This window comes from Triticum aestivum, chromosome 2A (assembly GCF_018294505.1).
Source record: "Triticum aestivum cultivar Chinese Spring chromosome 2A, IWGSC CS RefSeq v2.1, whole genome shotgun sequence".
Classification (NCBI taxonomy): domain Eukaryota; kingdom Viridiplantae; phylum Streptophyta; class Magnoliopsida; order Poales; family Poaceae; genus Triticum; species Triticum aestivum.
In genome coordinates, this window is record NC_057797.1 from 688,466,688 (window position 1) to 688,488,326 (window position 21,639).

At 42.4% G+C, this 21,639-nt stretch overlaps 2 protein-coding genes and 1 non-coding gene across 3 annotated transcripts; 1 reads left to right on the forward strand and 2 right to left on the reverse strand.

The window, feature by feature from the left end:
- Window positions 1–4,431: 4,431 nt before the first annotated feature.
- On the forward strand, window positions 4,432–8,283 carry LOC123190255 (uncharacterized membrane protein At1g16860). The gene is made up of 7 exons (XM_044602867.1): window positions 4,432–4,568; window positions 4,718–4,863; window positions 5,648–6,437; window positions 6,579–6,669; window positions 7,191–7,346; window positions 7,513–7,724; window positions 7,846–8,283. Exons 3-7 carry the CDS (start codon window positions 5,776–5,778, stop codon window positions 8,036–8,038), a joined length of 1,314 nt encoding a protein of 437 aa, XP_044458802.1. The 5' UTR covers window positions 4,432–4,568; window positions 4,718–4,863; window positions 5,648–5,775; the 3' UTR covers window positions 8,039–8,283.
- A 577-nt stretch (window positions 8,284–8,860) lies between these two features.
- LOC123038381 (U6 spliceosomal RNA) lies at window positions 8,861–8,963 on the reverse strand. Its single transcript, XR_006417832.1, has one exon. It is a non-coding gene; the product is annotated as a U6 spliceosomal RNA (small nuclear RNA).
- A 1,918-nt stretch (window positions 8,964–10,881) lies between these two features.
- Window positions 10,882–13,596, reverse strand: LOC123185949 (cytochrome P450 99A2). Its single transcript, XM_044597754.1, has 2 exons — window positions 12,650–13,596; window positions 10,882–11,628 (listed from the first exon to the last, which is right to left on the reverse strand). The coding sequence occupies exons 1-2, from the start codon at window positions 13,562–13,564 to the stop codon at window positions 10,996–10,998; spliced, it is 1,548 nt and encodes a 515-aa protein (XP_044453689.1). The 5' UTR covers window positions 13,565–13,596; the 3' UTR covers window positions 10,882–10,995.
- Window positions 13,597–21,639: the final 8,043 nt, after the last annotated feature.

Here is a 21,639-nt window from a genome sequence, read left to right on the forward strand (position 1 = left end):
GAGGGAGAAGGCGGAGGCCGTCAAGGAGGGGGCGGCTGGGTGGAGAGGGAGAGGAGACGGCTGAGATTCTGCGGAAGAAGGCGGCTAGGGTTCTGCGGGTGACGGAGGAGGAAGTGAGCGAGGGGAAAGGGAGAGGAGAGGACGCGCGAATAAAAGGAGACGTGGCTAGTGCCGCTAGTTGGCCGCACTTGCTCATCTTTTATATGTTCAATAAACGTGCTGGGCATCAGAACTGTCAGAATGATGGGCTTGGTTCCTTAAGATTTTCTGAAATTCCTAGTGTAAATCTCAAAAGCTTGTATAATACCATATGTCTTTACCATGTTGTAACACGAAGTGAAATGGACTCAACTGGTTAGCGAGCGTTAGTTTCCCACTGGTGCCCAAGTAGATGCATTATTCTTTGATTTTTTTAACATACATTGTTCTTTGTTATCAGTCACACTGTCACACAAGCTAACTAATTGGAGATTTGCATAACTCAGCCAGCTCAAACAGTTTCATATAAAGGTAGCACAATGTAGTTAATTTAGGTTTAAGCAACTATTGTGGGGTCAATGCACCAGACCCTGTACCCTTATATTGCTTGATTTGTACTAGTATAAGTGGTTACTATGTGTGCAAGTTGCATGCTTCTACTAAGTTTTCATGTCTTTTTGCCGCAAATAATAGTGACATGCACCTGACACCATGTATGCACCGGTTCTCCATTGTAAGCAAGTAGGCATGTAGGCGTCCGCGAACGTCCGCAAGATAAAAATTAAGCCTAGCGTGATTATGAAACTAACATTGGAGCTTGAATAAATTTGACTCTACATATGGTAAAGTTACAACCTCATTCATAACTAAATACTCTGTTGTATACTAAACAGGCTCTGCAGGCAGCCAAGCATAAGTCAGTAGAGCACAAATTCAACTACCGGAAATTTCTCCCTTTAACCACTGAGTGGATTTTCATTTCCAAGGACACAGTAGAAAAAGAAACATTGGATGACTATTTGAGTTATTTTTCATTCTCCCTTTAACCACATGAGAACTTATGAGCATGTCGATGACAGATAGCCTGGCATGGTTTGTGATTAACAGGGAAATGAGTCTTACAATTTGTAACATCAGCAGTAAGATGGATGGTGGTATTTAATAGCATTGCTTAGTCAATTTTTTTTGGAAAATCAAATTCATATCAATGAAGTCAGCTGGTTGTATCCACGCCACTTGAGAAATTCATAATATACATTTATCATGCATGAATTGCAGTTTTTAGTCCCTTAATATGATCTACACTATTGAATTTTTTTTCTAGCTTGCATTCTACATAGGACATGTACTTATTTCCTATGCATTACTCCCCTAACTGCTAGGCATTGCTATGTATATTGTTACTTTCCTTCCTATTGATCGTCGGTGTTCCTCTGATAATTGTCCAAAAATTAAAAACACCAAAATTATCAATTTCTATCGGTTTCACTATTTCTTTTTAGCATTGTTATAGTAGCTTCAAAATCGAGTGTGTCCTGACTGTTATGGTGTCTTTACGGATCATACATGTTCTTATTTGCAGCAAGAGTCGTGAAACAGGAGATATGATCGCTAAGGACACAGTGGAAATGCTCTGCATGTATGTGGCCACTGAAAAGGTCAGCATGGATATGACAATAGTAGGGCACATGTTCCTACCTCTTTTATGGATGAAGAAGGCGACACGACGCATGAAGATTACTCTAAACAAGTTTTCGCGCCGTTTATATTTATATATAAAGCCACAACCAAACAAGGTACATGGCCGAGCAATACAAGGTGGAGAGGTGGCCCTCTTACGAAGCCGATCTCAAGATAACCGGCATACGCAGAACTCTATGCAACCAAAAGAGAAAAAAAGAAGACCTGAACACAACACCAAACTACGCCCTAGCACACCTAAGCTCCACAACAACACTCTCATGAGGGAGAACGGCGCAAAGCTTCGCCGCTGTTGAGTCATCAACGAACAAAGGTCTTCACCCGGAGCCCAGACACAAAGAGAAGAACCACGAAGACATCTTCGAGAAGATAGCGGCACCCGCAAGTGTCACCGTCGTCGGCACCGAGGCGCAGAGCTTTCGCTCAGCAGCTCACCCATGCCACTACGAGATTCCCATGACGAGCTTGGTGAGGACAGATCCCCATATGCGGTTTGGAGCACTGCCAGTGACAAGACAGAGAGAACGCCCGAGCCGCCCGCCGCTACCCGTCCCATCGCCCACACGACCAAGAGGAGAGTCACCACCGCCGGCGATGGTTCCCGCCAGAGAGCCAACCATGCAGACCTCCACCCGGGACCACTGCCCCAGCATTCATGTCCAAGCCACTATCATCTGACCACATCACAGTGTACCCACCATGGTAGGAGGAGTAGAAGGCGTCTCTTTTCACTCCTAGCCCGGCATCAGCCACGTAGTCTGGATCTACACCTCCACCACATGAGGCGTCGACACATGTGCCTCCAACCAGTCCCGGTGGACCGGAGGAGACGCAACTCCGTGACACCAACAACTCTCTCTCTCTCCTCATGGTGATGTGTGAGTAGTTCATCCTCGGTGCCGAGGGTATGTATTAGTAGCTATGTGTTCAATCTCTCTCTCCCCCCATGTTCTTAGAAGTTTTCGATCTTGATTGTATAATGGGCTTGTTAATAAAGTTGGATCTTATGATGTTTCTCCCTCTATTCTTTTTGTGGTGGATGCCTTGATCTTTGAAAATCCTTTATGTTGGATTGAATATTTTGGGTTTGGGATTACATGATGCATGTCTAGTATAACTTGGGGATACCTGTGGTGACATTGGGGTATTCTATGCATAAAAGGTTGAATGATAGTATAACATGGTTTTGTCATAGTACAATTTTTGGGACTATCCGTGAGCCATTGAGATGGTTCAATAGATTAAGATTTGGAAGACGATGGATTGCTATTAAGTGCACCTAGGTGATTTCATCCTACTTTTTCCGATAAAAATAGAAACTTTGAAGTGATTTTTTACCGCACTTTTTGAGCGCATATCATGTTGTTTAACTATGTTAATGATGTTGAGAACTGAGACTAGTGAAAGTATGAACCTAGGACTCGTTTCCAAGCATTGAAACACCATTTTATTTACTCTTGGTACTTGTTATCTTGTTCGTATTTACCCAGATTACAAAAGGCTACTTCTACCATCCATATTACACATATATTATCATATTTCGTCGAACTAGTGCACCTATACATTTGACAATTGTATTAGGTTAACTGGAGACATTAGAGACCACTTGTATTTGATTTCAGGATTATTTGAGAGAGACCATTTTAATCCTATATCTCCATGGATTGATATATCTTAGGCCATTCATTTGAGGAAAATTTGTTTTTCTTACAAAACTCTGCTCTTAAAGACACAGCAAAGTGTACAAAAATAAAATTGTGTAGTAGAAAACAAGGGTAGAGCAATAGGTGAAGGTGTGTTGCATGTTGTGGAACTGGTGGAATCGGAGAAACAAAATAAATAAAGGGAAAGCTAGCCTGTTGATAGAGTGTCGGCATGTAGGCAACCAGGTGGGCGACGAAAACTCTACAATTGAGTACAAAAACTAGTACTCTCTCCATCCCAAATGTTTTGTCTTACATTTGTTTAGATACAGATATATCAAGTTATGTTTTAGTATTAGATACATCCGTATCTAGATAAATGTCACGTTTTAGTATTAGATACATCAATATCTAGACATCTAAGACAAGAATACATCCGTATCTAGACAAATTTACAACAAGAATTTTAGAACGAAGGGAGTATGAGGAAAGAGAAAGACATTTACGTGCATTGGAAATGACCTGAAGGTGACTTACTCAATATCAACATTGATAGGGCATATCATCCTGAGGAGCAGCAATGAGCCTGGGGATTTATGGTCCGTGATAGCGATGGATTCGTCAAGGGATCAAGTGTAGGTTGTCACAGGCGGAAGCGGTGCATTTTTGTTTTTCTTATTCTAGATGTATGATCCGTGATAGCGATGGATACGTTTGGATCGGAGGGAGTAGTAGATATGAAATTATGTGTCATGATGTATTTAATGATATGTACTCCATTTCTTATTCTAGATGTAAATAATTTTTCTAAAAACTTGATCAAATTTTGTAAAGGTTGACTTTTCAAAAAGAATATAGACACTGCATTATGGAGCAGAGGGATTATTCCGAATATGCCAATATAGAAATTTTAAAAACAACATTCATAGGAAAAAAAATCCAATTTCTGCACTTTCTTTTTAAAACATTTCTGCACTTTTGTTTTTTTGGAGGAAAAACGTTCCCAGCTGAACTGGGCCGAATTCTGCGGCCCAGCATCTGTCCCTATCTACGGGTTGCAGCCCATCCTCCTTTCTTTCTCTTCTCTTCCACCTAGGCCCTGGCCCATCTTCTCTCTCGGCCACCCCCAACCTCCTCCTCCTCCTTCTGCAGCCGCAGCCACTGCAGTGGACGTAACGCCCGGCTGCGCCGCCGCCGCTGATCCTGCCGTTTCCTCCAAATTGATCGCGTCCGGCCTCCGTCCCCGTAATTCCCCGTGCCTCGACTCCTTCAGCCTCCATCTCCAATTCCCCATGGACATGGCGACCTGCTGCCGTCTGCCGACCTGATTTGAGCGACCAACCACCACGCACTCGTCGGTTCCTCTGACCTCCTCCTCAATTCCCCTTTTCTAGGTTGGAGCCGCACGCCACCGACGCCGGGCGGCGGCAGCCCGTGCACCCGCGGCTGACGAACTGGACCTGCTCCTCTCCGTCTCTTCGATCAGAACCGCACACCCACGCCGTACTGCACGCCGCCGACGCCTGCGCCCTGGTTACAGGTTATTGCTTAGACTGCCGGCCTTTCTAATCGATGAGTTATAAGTATCTGAAAATAATTCATCACTCAAAATTGACGAGTTACAGTGCAGACTTTGATGCGTTAGTTGATACCTAGACTTGGCCACATTACAGACTTACAAACTTGATCAGTATTATTGTGGTTGATAATAAGAGAGATGTGGGTTGGAGCTTCAGCTGGATCGTTTTGTTGTGGATGATAAAAGAGATATGGCTTTTTTCGATGCATATTGTGTGTTTTAATATCTAATAACTGACCCCCCCTCCGCTTTGATTATCCTCCGCCACTGGGTTAGTGCCATCTAATCAACTGTCATTACCAGCGACGATTTTCTAAAGAAAAAACAATTACATGACGAAAGAGAACTACTACTACTTTTTTCAAAGTTATTTTTTTTGCAAAACAACTCTATTTGGTCTCCATGATAAACTTCAAAGTGGAAAAACAATTGTATGATAGATAAACTACATTTTCTTTGAAGAGTTGGTTTCTTGCTCTACTATGTTTTTTATTGTGTTCCCATGCATCAATTTTGTAATTAGCTCATGTTCTACTATAGTTAAACCACTGTGGTGTACTATTGTGCCACTCATTTTAAATCCTGTCGATATTCTTGATCAGTATTATTGTGGTTCACGCCATCATTGAGTTTTCTTTATTTGCATTGTATTTGTTCTAACGTGATTATCACTTGGTCACATAATGCGAAAATGTACCTCACACCCATCGTTTTTATAATATATATTTATCATCTCCTTTTTCAGGAGCTGATGCAAGGTGTAGGTTGTACTATGAGAAGGATGGTTGTGCACATCAAGCCTCAAATTGACCTCAATTGATTACACTAGAGCTGGTTGAATAATAATACATAATTGATTCTGGTGGTTCAAACATGGGTTCTAGATTTCCATCACATCAGCTGAGCAATGGCCTGTATGTATCTGGCCGACCTGAGCAACCTAAGGAGAAAGCCCCAACCATTAGCTCCAATTTGATGCCGTACACTCATGGTGACTTGAAGAAATCTGGAGAGTTTGGGAAGATGTTTGACCTCCATGCTGACAAGTCCAGAAAATCTGGTCCTCTGGGCAATGCGCCTTCGAGTAATACTTTATTTGGGGGTGCTGCTTCCAACTCTGGACCTGTCTCTAATGCTGGTGGCCGGTCAAACTACTCTGGTTCTCTTTCATCTTCACTTCCTGGTGCTGGAGGATCAGCAAGAGCAAAATCTAACTCCGGACCATTCAATAAGCATCGAGAACAAGCAAAGTGGTCAACCAGTCCCCAGTCTGGAGGTGTGACCCCAATGGCTCGCCAGAATTCTGGCCCTCTACCTCCAGTGCTTCCTACAACTGGGCTTATCACATCTGGCCCTCATTCTTCCGGGCCACTGAATTCGTCTGGTGCTCCAAGAAGAAAAGTATCTGGATCTCTTGATTGTGCTGCATCAATGAAGGTGCAGGCTACATCGCTTGCTCACAACCAGGCTGTTACTACTCTCACCACCGAAAGTAGTTTCTCAGTTAAGGGAAGCATTTCGAAGTTGGTACTCTGGTAAGTGATCACACTCTTGCTGATGGGGTTTGCAATAGGTCTCTTCATTCTTGTTGTTGTTTACAATGCGGTTGTGCTGATAGTTGTTGTTGTGGCAATGATTGGTTCTGTTTCCGCACTTGTGTGTTGGAATGTTTTCAGTGGCAGGAGAGGCGTGCTCGGGTTTGTCAATAGCTATCCTGATACTGATCTCATAACTGCAAAAGGTGGAGAGTATGTGAAGGTTACAGGGGTATGTGAAATGCTGCTGTTCTTGTTGGATTTATTGTTGTTATCTTCACTCTGATAAATTTCTGTTTAGTGTCAGTATTCATCCTGTTCCATTGAGCCTATGATCGTTCTGTTGCAATGTGCGCTAATGAGACTAAGCTGAACATAGTTGAGTATTACTGTTACACGATTCTTGTTTTGGTTTATGAATACATGTACCATCAGATTCAAGTTACTTACCTTTCATGTTCCTTTCTGCCGCATGTGCTTTGGACCTGTATACAAGCACATAATACATCAATATATCACCAAATTTCTGTATGTCGGTTTATTATTCATGGTAGAATTTGCATGGTAGTTATAATTGGATTCTTATAATCACTTCGTTCCACATGTAGCATAAAATCCTTTTCAGTTTTTTGGAGATTGCATATGTTAATCTACAGGTTGACAACATATTATTTTCTGTTCTGAGAAAACTTGTTACATTATTAATTAGTTACTTACCATTTACAGTAATGATCAGTATGCCAAACATCGCAGGTTGTTACGTGTGGAAATTTCCCACTGCAGTCCTCATTTCAAAGGATTCCGAGATGTGTGTACACTTCAACTAGGCTGTATGAGTATAGGGGTTGGGATTCAAAAATTGCAAACCCCAAGCATCGCCGGTTTACCTGGGGATTACAGACAGCAGAGGTGAGTTTTATTTTTTTCTGTAAGTACCTAGAAAAATGGTGTTTAAAATAAATTGATACAATGAATTACTTCCCAGTATAAAGATGTCTTTTTAAAATGTTAATATTCCAATTATATTACTTTCTTCCTAACTGGCTTTGACATTTCACCTGTGTAACTATTGCAGCGCTTTGCGGTAGATTTCTACATTTCCGATTTTCAATCTGGGCTTCGAGCATTGGTGAGAACAGGAAGTGGTGCACGGGTGACACCATATGTCGATGAACCGGTAGTAATTGACATCAATCCTGAGAACAAGGACATGTCTCCTGAATTTCTAAGATGGCTACGAGAAAGGAACCTCTCAAGTGATGGTCGGAAAATGCGCCTAAAAGAAGGGTATTATTTTCTTTATGTTGCTTTCCACCTGTATCACATAGAAATATTTAACTCTTTTCTGAAGATGTGTGCCAAAAGATATTAGTGAATCACTGTTATTTACTCAATCCCATACCGGCAGATACATCAAGGAAGGAAGCACTGTGAGTGTGATGGGGGTTGTTCAAAAGAGCGGGAGCATGTTGATGATAGTACCTCCATCGGAGCCTGTCTCATCTGGTTGCCTGTGGGGGAAGTGCCTATTCCCATCGAACCTTGACGGACTAGTCTTGAGATGTGAAGATACTTCAGACATGGATGTCATACCAGTATAGCAAGCTGAGTGTCTAGATACATCCGTATCTAGCAAATCTCAGACACGTAATGTGGATTGGAGGGAGTACTAAAGATTGAGTATGGCTGGGTAATCTGTGTTTTCACTGTATACCCCTTTCTCAATGTATTACGTCCTCTTTTGCTCATTTTTGGTTATGAGCTCTTAATACGTGTGTAATATGGTGGCATTTGGGTTGTTTGAAGACTTGTTCCCTTGGGTCTAATATATACGTATTATTTAGGATGGTTTTCTTGCACTGCTGCTAAACATCTTTCGTTTTCCATCTCTGTCCAAAACATCACACTAGCTGTGGTAATCTGTAGTAACTTGCTTAATTAGGACATGGGCTGATTTAGTGATTTGCAGTAGAAAACAACATGTTTTTTTGGCTTTCTACTCGAGGAGTTGAGGTGATTATTGTTTTTGATGCACCTAATTCAATCAAAAGAACATGTACGAATAAATCTTGACATTGTGTGTCACCGGAAGAGAAATTTATATGACACACAGATTCAATTACTTTAGTTGAGATTGAGATTTGGAGGTCTAACTACCAAAACCATAAGGCGGTGAGGACATAAAGGTCTACTGTACGAAGCAATGAAGAGTGCAGCCAAGCAAGACGCGCCATTGAGAAAATAAAAGGACAAAATTTCAAGTGGTGCTCTATTAGGACTTAGTCATAAAGATGAGATGGGGCAAATAAAAGTACAAGGATCTATATGGCATAAAACTGTGTCATTTCAGGGTCGCAGCAGAAGGGCCTTGTTGTATGAGAAGATGAGGCCAGCGAAAGAAGGCATGGACCGGCATGCGATTTTTTTTAATGGACCATTACTTAATTTGTGCGTGTCATCCTTGAGAAGGGGCAATGCTAATCTTCCCTGTATCATTCCAGTTTTATCGCATGTACCCGAAGGGACAATTCTAGCTCCTAGTGCAACTTATCTGATGGCCCTGTGAGCAAATAAATAATGAATGAGTGCTAACTATACTTGGAACCGTAGTGCATCGATCAACTTCGCTCCTTCAATGTTCAGGTCATTGCCTAGCTAGATTCCGGCCATACCCGGCACCCTGGCCCGATTTTGGCCAAGTTCATTGTCATTCAGCATCTCAGCAACCGGTCTGCATGAGGTGGGCAGTGTCCACGAATTGTACAGCAGCCGGGCGACTTGTCCAGTGTGACATCAAGGATGAAGGACCTGGTCCTGGATTTCGAGAAGTCGCTGCAAAATCTGGAACAACAATTTACATTGCTCATGCTCTTACGTGCTCACATGTTTGTGATGCATGATTGGGATGGATGGCCCAATCTGCTTTTGCAGGCTCCTGGGGTGCATAGAGTAATAGTGTTGATCGTGCTGTCTAGCGCAATCAAGACATTTTAAAACATAAAATTACCTTATCTCCCTTTGTAGGAAATCAAAGAAAATCTTGACAGCAGTGTCATACTAGAGGACAATCCTGGAATGTCCCACCAAACCCTATATGTCGTTGTAGCTCCTCCTCCAAAACAAGAGCAAAAAATATTCATAAATCTTGGCCCCACATCACGAGTACCAAGCTCCATATTGGAGTACTAACAATAATTGGTTCTTAATCGTCAACCCGGATGTTTCATGAGCAAAATTAGTATTATAGTCCTGTATTTACAAACTGTTTGGAAAATGTAAAGAAAAATATCCCCGAAGGCGTAACTATTGACATATATACTACTAGTTACAAACCTATGCTATTCACGGGGAAACACTATTTCTGATCCATCGACGGTCGACTAGTTTTCACTCTAGTAGTAGACATTTTGGAGCCTAAGCTTTTGAAAGTAGACTTCCCTTTCTTATCACTATTACTCCTCTGTTCATAAACATAAGATGTTTTAAACTTTTACTAAATCGGATGTACATAGACACGCTTTAATTGGTTTGATCATTCATTTCAATCTATCTATAATCCATATTAAAATATCCAAAATATCTTATATTTGTGAATGGAGGTAGTAGTTAATATTGCTTTTGTGTTACTCGTGGTCACTCAACTTGCATGATGCGCTAACATATCGAACTCTAAAATTGCTTGTTAAATCCACTCTACTTGGCTCATACTCACATGAGGACGGGAGTGCAGGTTCAGGTATGGTGTTACGTGGCCATGATGGGGCCATTCTCTTCTCTGCGTGTAGGTCCTTGTGGTCGTGTCCGAACACCTTGCGCGCGGAGCTCGCCGGTTGCATGGAAGGCCTAGCCCTTGCTCACCAATGGATGGAGATGCCGATCATCGTCGAGAGTGACAGTCTGCAAGCAGTACAGATGATCAATGCCCGAGGCCAAGATCGGTCTCAGTACGCCATGGTAATTTCTGAGGTGAAGCGTCTCATGGGTCTAAGGGAGTGTCGTGTTACTCATATCTCTAGAGAGCAGAATAATGTAAGTCACACGTTAGCAAACTTCGAAAGGACGGAGGATCGAACTGTGGTATGGATCCGTTGCGGTCCTGATAACATCCCTAGTCTGTGTAGGGATGAACTTGTCTGCTCTTGAGTAATATACTCCTTTTACCCCCGCAAAAAATCCACTTGACTTGGTGATGAACACCAATATGGTTCAGAACAAGCCACACATGCCCTTTTTGTTGATGTGGTCATGGAGGAGAAACTAGGAGGATCCATGCTCACTAATAGGACATCGATATGTGGGATAAACATGACAACGTTCCGATTTCTCACTAGGATGGCGTGTTCTGAACCATACGGTTCATGTTTACAAAGTTTAGTTGGTTAGGTGGGCATTTTCATGGTTGGGTGACTAAAGTTCACGCATCATGCAAGTTGAGTGGGGAGTTTTACCCATATTAATCTCACAAATCAAGACATATATGCAATTAACAAGGCCTTAATCGCACATGAGCACAATTGCCAAAGTTAATCCATCATCACAAGCATCAATTACACGTTGATCAACCTCGATTTTCCGTCGGAACATTATACGGCGTCGCTACTAGGTGAAGTTGGTTCCTTCTCCTTGTTGTAGAGCCGACGATCATGTCCATATCAAGCTCATCCGGCTTAATTCCGTCTGGGAGGCTCCAGTCAAAGTAGTACAGAAGCCGTGCAAGGAGAATCTCCAACACAGCTAGCCCAAAGGCACCGCCAGGGCACATCCTCCTCCCGCTCCCGAAAGGTATGTACATGAACTGTGTGCCGTTGTAGTCCACTGTGTTGTCCTCGAACCTCTCTGGCCTGAACTCGTTCGCGTCATTCCAATTCTCAGGGCTCCTTGCTATCGCCCATGCGTTAACCATTATCCTCGAGCCCTTCGAGACCTTGAATCCACCAATGTTGCAGGTCTCTCGACAGACACGGGGGAGCAGAAGCGGTACCACCGGGTGCAACCGCATGCCCTCCTTGATCACCATCTTTGTGTATTCCAGCTTGTCCATGTGGCCCTCATGATCTTCTGGACTCTTGTTGTCCAATGTTTGTCGCACCTCTGCTTGTGTCTTGGCCATCACCATTGGGTTTCTCATGAGCTCCGACATGATCCACTCGACCGTTGACGATGTTGTTTCCGTCCCTGCCGTGAACAAGTCCTATTGGGAAACCATGATAGTTAATTCAACTAATGGTATCAACATTAGCAAAATAGGTACATGTAAGTTGACTCAGTTTGCAATTTGTATAATTTGATCTTGTGAGAGGACGAACGGTTGGGAAAAGAAGAAAGGTGAAGGAAGAAGAAAGAAGGATTTTAATGGCCTGGAAAATTAACTTACCCAAAATATTTTTTCACTCAGATTCACCTAATTTTGGATATTGCACGCACACATTTCTCGGTGATAGTTCTAACTCTTTGAGAAACAATTGGCACAGCAGGCCAGCCTTTCAACAAGAGCATATCTTGGCAGACCCCTTCTATCCCACCGAACTATAAAATAGTCGCCAGTTTTTAGTTTTGGACGGAAAAAGTAGCCCAAACAGACCTTTTATACATCTTCGACCTTTAAATTTTTCTAAGGGATGCGGTAAAAAACTCCTTCCGATCTGTAAAAACACAGTTTTTGCATCCGGTTCAACGGTGCCTTGTATCGGAAGAAAGCACCATGGAAACTTCCGCGTCCGCCGTCCACGTCGCCCCGGATGCCGCCCCGCCCTTCCCTGAACGCCGGCAGCCCATCCGTGTCCATCGTTCGCGCCGCCCCGGTCCTCCGGCCGCATCTCTCACTACGGCGAGGGAGGAGCTAGCTAGCTCCTGGATCGATTTGAACTGAGCTAGAGCTGAGCTAGCTAGCTCTGGCTAGCCCGACGGAGGAGCTAGCTAGCTCTTGGATTGGCCGCTTCGTGCGTTTTGTATTTCGTCGCCGGTGGCTCCGTATTTGGCCGCATCGTGTGCTGTCCGTTAATTTTGTGGGAGCAAGCTAGCTGACCATGAACATAGGCGAGAGGAAGAAGAAGACGTGGGAAAAGAATATAAGTGAATATTTGGTTTTACAGTTTAATTTTGAGGGGTCTGTTTGGCCGCTGCTAAAACCAACCTTTAAAACACGGTTTCTGTGAACTGAAAATTGCGTTTTCAATTTCGCAGTTTAAAGGGTCTTCTAGAGATGCTCTTACCACTATGATTGCCTTGATGTTTGTAGTGCCAATGGGGAACTCAAGCTGCCCCTCCTCTTTGATCCTAAGCATGACGCTCAGAAGATCATCGTCTCCGGTCGTTGCTGCGGTCTTCTTTTCCTGTCGCCGCGCCTCGCACCCAGCGATGATCCTGTCAAAGACGTCGTCGAGCTGCCCGCGCGCCCGCCGGAGCCGGCGTTGCAGCCCAGTGACGACGTCCACGAACCGCAGGGACGGGAAGAGGTCCCCGATGCAGAACCCGCCGCTGGTGTCGAGCACGACCCGGATCGCAGACAAGAACCGCTCTTGGAGCTCGGCGTCGCACCCGTCGCCGAACGTCGCCTTTGCGGTGATCGTGTTCGCGCAGGACACGAGAAGCTTCCCGATATTGACCGGTTCGCCGCTTCCGCCGGCGGCGGCGGCGCGGATCTTACTGACGAGGGACAGGGCCTCGCTGTCCCTGATGTGCGCGAACTGCCTCACCTTCCGTGCGCTCAGGAGCTCCGCCACGCAGAGCCTTCGCAGCGTCCTCCAGTAGGCGCCGTATGGCGCGAAGGCGATGTCAGTGTTTCCGTAGCACACGATCTCCGTGGACAGAAGGCTCGGCCGCGACGCGAAGTTGAGGTTGTCGTCCCGGAGCACCTCCTCAGCCGCCGCCGGCGAGGAGATCACGACGGTGTCGACCTGGCCCAGCCGCAGGTACATCACCGGGCCGTGCTTCCTGGCCAGGTCCCGGAGAGCGACCTGCGGCGTCTCCGTCAGGAGGTGGAGGAGGCTTCCGATGAAGGGGAGACGCCGTGGGCCGGGAGGCTGCCTCTTCCTTGAACTTGGTGTTGGTTTGCGGCCAAGCAAGGAAAAGAGAACGATCAGTGAGACGAGGGAGAGGGAGAGGAGGGTGGCCGCGCTTAGCTCCATGGAATTTGATTGCGCTGAGCAGCAAGCAAGAACGGTTGCTTGTTGCTTGGATGTGGTCAACACAAGAGATGTTCAATTGATCATGGTTCATTTTTATAGGGAACGATCTTGCTGTCCCACGAGCCACGCCCCATCCCGTCCACCCCAACCACGCACAGCACCATGCCACCTCTCCTCCCAAATGAGAGGATGTGACCATGGGCATAAATAATGGATCCCAACTTTCATGATAGTTCCTTCTTTCAAGGTTTTTTGGGGTTTTTTGTGAGATATATGGTCATCTCGACTAATATTATAAATAATGTAAAAATTCACGTGTATAAAAAGATAATGCAAAGATATCCTAATAATATTGGAATTCACAATATTCAAAAAGGCTGTAATTTAGCATTACATATAGAGAGCAAAGACAAAACTAAATACTTATTCCTTGATGTTTTTTTAAAATTCCCATACAAATTCAGAAATCTTGGGTGCATCTTCATTATTGTTGTACTTGGGTAAAAAATCGCTCCTTGTCTCCGAACCATCACGGGATTATAAGTATTATCATTGAGTAAGCAATGGTAAGTACGAAAAAGTAAGCATTGCATTGTTTGGTCTAGATTTGCATCCATCATCCATTAGGCAGACACCTTTCCATACTATTCTATTAGCGTGTCATGGTAATATTTTGCACAAGATGGTGTTTCTTTACTGTGAAAATTGTGTTTTTAGTGGTATCTTTCAACACGGGGTTTTAACTCACATAGAGGTGCAAGCGGCATCCCGCTTCACCCCGCGAAACTATCAATTAGCTCATCAATGCTACAAATTAATGCTAAATTTGTTGTGCCATTATCCACCAACCCGCGCCACTTGCATCCCTAAGTGACATGGTACACCACACATGAAATTTTTCCATGCAGATTTTGTAGCTTGCATGAACTTAGATGCCATCATCCCAACATAAAAACCTAGGCCCTTGTCTTCCCTTTCTTTCTCAGTGGAGCACTGCTATGCACACGATGGATTCATGCATGATGAACAGACGGCGGGTGACATATCCACTGGATTGCCTCATTCTATCAACTTGTATGGCTTCAAATCATGTGGTCTGCAGTTCGTGCGTGCACATATCGTGTCATATCACTTTCGTTCTCAGTGTGGTATTCAGGAGCTGAGTTTGTCTGGACAACATAAAATACTGTTAGGGTATTCCCAAAGGAGAGGTTTGCTTGTAAAAGAAGGTTGCTTAAATAATTGAACATAGCTCTAACAAAGAAAGGAAAAAGGATAACAAAAACATTTGATAAAGGAATATCACTCATCAGACAGGGTAATAACATTTTAAAATTAAACGCAATAAAGATCGTTCAAACATCATAGAAATATTGTGTCTTTAGACGTGTTGGAAATATGCCCTAGAACCAATAATGATTGTATTATTTATTTCCATGTTTATGATTAGATTTTTATATTCTATGTTATAACTGTTATGATTCTTGAATATGTCATTCAGAGAAAAACTCATAAGCACGTGTAGAGTAATAAACGATAAAACCTGATTCCTAGTCTTGCCTCTAGCACTAGATCAAGTGTTCCATGATGGTTATGTTTTCCTGATCACTGCTACGAGTTAAGCGTAACAAGGATGCCGGCAACTTTGAGAGTATGGAGTTAGAAGGACAATCATATTGAATTGACCCAACTTGTTTGTTATACTTTGAGATGTTATCGTCGGAAGTATATAGTCTATAACACGGAGAGTTGAAGTATGCTCAGTTCCTTAGACCATGAAAGTATCAAGTCACTTTATACCAGATGATGCACTTTGGTGTTGTTCCAACATTATCCGTTATAGGGTAATCATAACAGCAACTTAAGGTTCATGGAAAGTATGACAAGGGGCAAGATAGCTCAGGAGTGGCATTTGATCCTCCAATGATGGATAGATATTCTTAGGGCCCTCTTGGTGTGATGGAATCCATCTTCGTCTATCTAGACACAAGTGAAGTATTGCTCACAGGTATGCCGGAACACAACAACGAGAAAGAAGAAAAAAATCAGTAATGAGGAGACCAGTATAGTGAGCATGTGAATGACTCACGGGGATACCGATATATATCACCTCAGGTTTTGTAATGTATCGTGAAGCAAAAGGAATAGTATGTGATAACCAAAGGTTCACTCGAATATCATTTGTGTGAGTATAGGGGTCAACATGGATGTTCACAGTTCTGTTGTTGATCATTGAATGAAAGGATGTTTTGTTGATATATATATTTCACCGAACCTACAGGGTCACATGCTTAAGGGATTATGATCTGTTGAGTGATATAGGATTTAGGAACATGAGAAAATATTACCATAATAGTTTTGGTAATGGAAGAAATAGTTTTGAGAGAAATCGGAAGTGTTTTGGGGTTACCAAAAGGATCTAGGAAAGTATTGGGCAATGTTATATAGGCAAAAATAATTTTTGAGGACTTAATATAAATATGAGAGGATTCTTGTAATTACCGGGAGCTCCCTAGGATTTATTTAGGGGCTATGGGCTAATAGAATTAGCTAAAGGCCACATAGGGGACAATTAATGGGCCATATGGGCCCAATAAGAGTGGGGCGCCCTCTAGCTTGTAGGACAAGCTTTGGGGACAGATTTGGAGTTGGAGGGGGATTCCTCTCCTTGGTCGGTGCACCAAAGGGAGTTCCCCTCCCCAAGTCGGTGCTCCCCTATCCCTCCACCGATAGGTATGGTACTATTCACAATAGTTTACTATTTAATACACTATTTGGAATAGTATTTCACTATTCACAACAATATTTAATTTTGCATGTTCTAACCTGGTTATTTCTTTAATGCAGGATCTATTAAGGGCTGGCGAGGCCAACAATACGACCGACGGTGTGCGTAGTGGTGTAAAATCCTACTCAATGCTCACCATATTTTTCATTATGTTGTTTCAGATGTAGCTAGTTTCGTTTACTTGATATTTTTAATTGCAATTTTATGGGGTAAATTCCTTCAGTCTTCCCAGGCAGTTCCACCCGAAGGGAACACTTCTCTACGGCCATAAGGTTCTCATTCAAACGCCACACAAGGCTAAACAGAGAACTACCGGCAAATGTTTCTTCTATAGGATCCCTACCATAAGAACTCGTCCCACAAATTCATAAATAAAAATACCAAGTGAAACATGAAACTATATCATATTCACAACATAATTTACATATTGCTTTCCCTTTCGGGAGGTCCCCGAAGGGATAACACAAGCTAAAGGAAATCACCTTCTAACTACCTTCGTGAGCTTACAATGCACTGAATATTGTGGCTCTTATTACAGGATGAGGAACTACTACTACTGAGCAACGAGCTTGCTAGCTGAGTCATAGCTCTCTGCTCTATCAGTGGCAGGTTCTTCTCCGTCTGGTGTCTCTCCTCCTTGGCAGACGTCTTCTTTTATAGCCGCAGGAGAGGCCTTCGGGAGACTCTGATTCTTTATTTTATATGTAGTAGGATGCATGTGTGTTCTTCTAGGGTATGGATAAGAGTGAGAGATAGTGCCCGACAAGTTTCAATATTCATGAATAATATTATTGCTTTTTTCACGTGGGCATTGTCTCTCGGTGGATAATTGGCTGGCCTCTGCGTATCATCTTCGCTCTTCAGCTATGCAATTCTTCATGCGATTAGCCTTCAGATAGATAGCTTCTTCTGCCTTTAAGAATCCTTGTGCCGGTGCATGCATACATATATGTCGAAGCTCCTTACTATTCATCATTGTTTATTTATTTTATATTTTAATATTTTGTTACAGGGTCTTCCGTGCCCATATATTTGATATTTCCATATCAATATTAGGTAATATTCTAGATTTTATCAATATTTGGGTCGGGTATAGGTCCTCCGCGCCCGAATAATTGATAGCAATATCAATATATGGAATTGGGCTTTGTTCAGGCGGCTGCCCATGCCTTGCTATGTCCATATGATCGTCATCTAACAAATGAAAATCATATTTTTGATCGCATTCATTCTTTATTTCGTAAAAATAAATCCATCTATTTCTTGTCTTAATTCTTTTAATATTTCTTCCTTTAATTCTTTCTTTATTATTTTTGAAAATTCCTCAAATCTTTTATCCATCTCTCGATCTATGTATTCACTGTCTAAAGGCTCAAGCCCCTCTAGAAGGCATTTTTGATATGTTTGATATTTTGGAGACTCTTCCTTCTTTATATCCTTCGAGCTTGATGCCTCCCCCTTTGTAGGATTTGGTGAAGCAGGTATGTCTCTTCTCTTTTGGATATAGTCTTTAGATTTTGGGTCAATATAATAATTTTCTCCTAATACCTTTCTTGCCCAAAATAAGGCTTCATTTATACTATCATATTTTTTAAATGTTAGATCTTCTCCTCTTCTTTTTATGTCTATCTTCTCAATCATAATGTCTTCCCATGTCAAATATATGCCTAGTTTATTTCCATCAAACAAAATATATAATGTTTCTCCTTTTGGTATTTCAATCCTTTCTGGCTTTGGCAAATTTCTATTCATTTGGTTAAAATATTCTGCCACACTATTGAGAATTGATAACATATATCATTTTTCCTCTGTCTTGACGGTATATTGGTACCAGAAATTATCCAATATGCACCGTTGAATTTCGTCAAGCTTGATATGGGCCTTTGGCTTGAAATTGAATGTATTTGGCTGAAGTATTTTCGGCATATTTTCTTCTCCAAAGAAGTAGCATTCATCCCTGGTGGGGAATAATCCTTTCTTCATTTCTGCAAATTTGATGCTTGAGAAAATATGTCCGGTAAGGTATTATCATTTCCCTTAATATGCTCAACTTTATAACCATTCCCAGCTATGGTGTCTTCAAATAAGACCCATCTTCTGGTTGAGCTTTTGTTACTATTAATTTTATTGTGATATCGACATGTGGCTTCACAATCTGTTCGCACTGTATCCTAGATATAACCTGCATGCATTTATTGCATTCACAATCTGACATATAGTAGTAGACACCATAGATGGGAATGGTTATAAAGTTATTTTTGAGCATATTAAGGGAAAGGATAATACCTTACCTGGCATATTTTCTCGTCATCAAATTTGCATTAATGAAGAACAAAATATTTCCCACCAGAGATGAATGCTACTTCTTTGGAGAAGAAAATAGGATGAAAATATTTAAGCCAAATACATTCAATTTCAAGCCAAAGGCCCATATCAAGGTTGACGAAATTCAACGGTGCATATTGGATAATTTCTTGTACCAATATACCGTTAAGAGAGAGGAAAAAGGATATATGTTATCAATTCTCAATATCCTAGCAGAATGTTTTAACCAAATGAACAGAAATTTGCTAAAGTCAGAAAGGATTAAAATACCAAAAGGAGAAATATTATATATTTTGTTTGATGGAAATAAACTAGGCATATATTTGACATGGGAAGACATTATGATTGAGAAGATATACACAAAAAGAAGAGGAGAAGATCTAACATTCAAAAAATATGATAGTATAAATCAAGCCTTGTTTTCGGCAAGAAAGGTATTAGGAGAAAATTATTATATTGACCCAAAAGCTAAAGACTATATCCAAAAGAGAAGAGACGTACCTGCTTCACTAACTCCTATAAAGGGGGAGGCATCAAGTTCGAAGAATATAAAGAAGGAAGAGTCTCCAAAATATCAAACATATCAAGAATGCCTTCTAAAGGGACTTGACCCTTTAGACATCAAATACATCAATCAAGAAATGGATAAAAGATTTGAAGAATTTTCAAAAATAATAAAGAAAGAATTAAAGGAAGAAATATTAAGAGAATTAAGACAAGAAATAGATGATTTTTTTAAGAAATAAAGAATGAATGCGATCGAAAATATGATTTCCTTCTGTTAGATGATGATCATATGGACATAGCAGGCATGAGCAGACATGTGAATAAACCCCAATTCCATATATTGATATTGCTATCAATTATTCAGGCGTGGAGGACCTGTACCCGACCCGAATATTGATAGAATCTAGAATATTATAAAATGGAATATTACCAAATATTGATATGGAAATATCAAATATATGGGCAGGGAAGACCCTTGAAAAAAAATATAATGTAAAATAAATAAATAAATTATGATGAATAGTAAAGCAGCTTTGACATATATGCACGCAGGCACTGGCACAAGGATTCTTAAAGGCAGAAGAAGCTATCTATCTGAAGGCTAATCACATGAATAATTGCATGGCTGAAGAGCGAAGATGATACGCAGAGGTGAGCCAATTATTCACCGAGAGACAATGCCCACGTAAAAAAACAATGAGCCTAAAGATTAAAGCTTGTTGGGGAACTATCTCTCGCTCTTATCCATACCCTAGAAGGACACGCATACATCCTACTACATATAAATAAAGAAACGAAGGCTCCCGAAGGCCTCTCTTGCGGCTATAAAAGGAGACATCTGCCAAGGAGGAGAGACACCAGACGGAGAAGAACCAGGCAGAGAGCTGTGACTCAGCTAGCAAGCTCATTGCTCAGTAGTAGTAGTTCCTCATCCTGTAATCAGATCCACAATATTCAGTGTATTGTAAGCTTTCGAAGATAGTTAGAAGGTAATTTCCTTTAGCTTGTGTAATCCCCTTCGGGGCCTCCCGAAACAGAAAGACATATGTAAATTATGTTGTGGAAATGATGTAGTTTTGTGCTTCACTTGGTATTTTAATTATGAATTTATGGAACGAGGTCATATGCTAGGGATCCTATAGGAGAAACCTCTGCTGGTAGTTCTCTGTTTAGCCTTGTGTGGCGTTTGAATGAGAACCTTGTGGTCGTAGAGAAGTGTTCCCTTCGGATGAAACTGCCTGGAAGACAAGATGAATTTACCCCATAAATTTGTAATTAAAAATATCAAGTAAATGAACCTAGCTACAAAGCAACATAATGAAAAATATGATAAGTATTGAGTAGGATTTTACACCATTGTGCACACCGTTGGTCGTATTGTTGGGCTCGTCAGCCCTGAATAGATCCTGTTCGGTTTCGTAGTAATTTCAAAAAATTTCCTACGCACACGCAAGATCATGGTGATGCATAGCAACGAGAGGGGAGAGTGTGATCTACGTACCCTTGTAGATCGACAACGGAAGCGTTTGGTTGATGTAGTCGTACGTCTCCACGGCCCGACCGATCAAGCATCAAAACTACGGCACCTCCGAGTTCTAGCACACGTTTAGCTCGATGACGATCCCCGGACTCCGATCCAGCAAAGTGTCGGGGAAGAGTTCCGTCAGCACGACGGCGTGGTGACGATCTTGATGCACTACCGTCGCAGGGCTTCGCCTAAGCACCGCTACAATATTAACAAGGACTATGGTGGAAGGGGGCACCGCACACGGCTAAGAATATGATCACATGGATCAACTTGTGTGTCTAGGGGTGCCCCCTGCCCCCGTATATAAAGGAGCAAGGGGAGGAGGCCGGCCGGCCCTATAGGCGCGCCAAGGAGGAGTCCTCCTCCTAGTAGGAGTAGGACTCCTACTAGGAGGGGGAAAGAAGTGGGGAGGGAGAGGGAAAGAGGGGGCGCCGCCCCCCTCTCCTAGTCCAATTCGAACCAGGGGGGAGGAGGCGCGCGGACCACCTTTGGCTGCCCCTCTCTCTCTCCACTAAGGCCCATATGGCCCATTACTTCTCCCGGGAGGGTTCCGGTAACCCTCCGGCTCTCTGGTTTTCTCCGAAATCACCCGGAACACTTCCGGTGTCCGAATATAGCCGTCCAATATATCAATCTTTTTGTCTCGACCATTTCGAGACTCCTCGTCATGTCTGTGATCACATCCGGGACTCCGAACTAACTTCGGTACATCAAAACTCATAAACTCATAATATAACTGTCATCGAAACCTTAAGCATGCGGACCCTATGGGTTCGAGAACAATGTAGACATGACCGAGACATGTCTCCGGTCAATAACCAATAGCGGAACCTGGATGCTCATATTGGCTCCTACATATTCTACGAAGATCTTTATCGGTCAGACCGCATAACAACATACGTTGTTCCCTTTGTCATCGGTATGTTA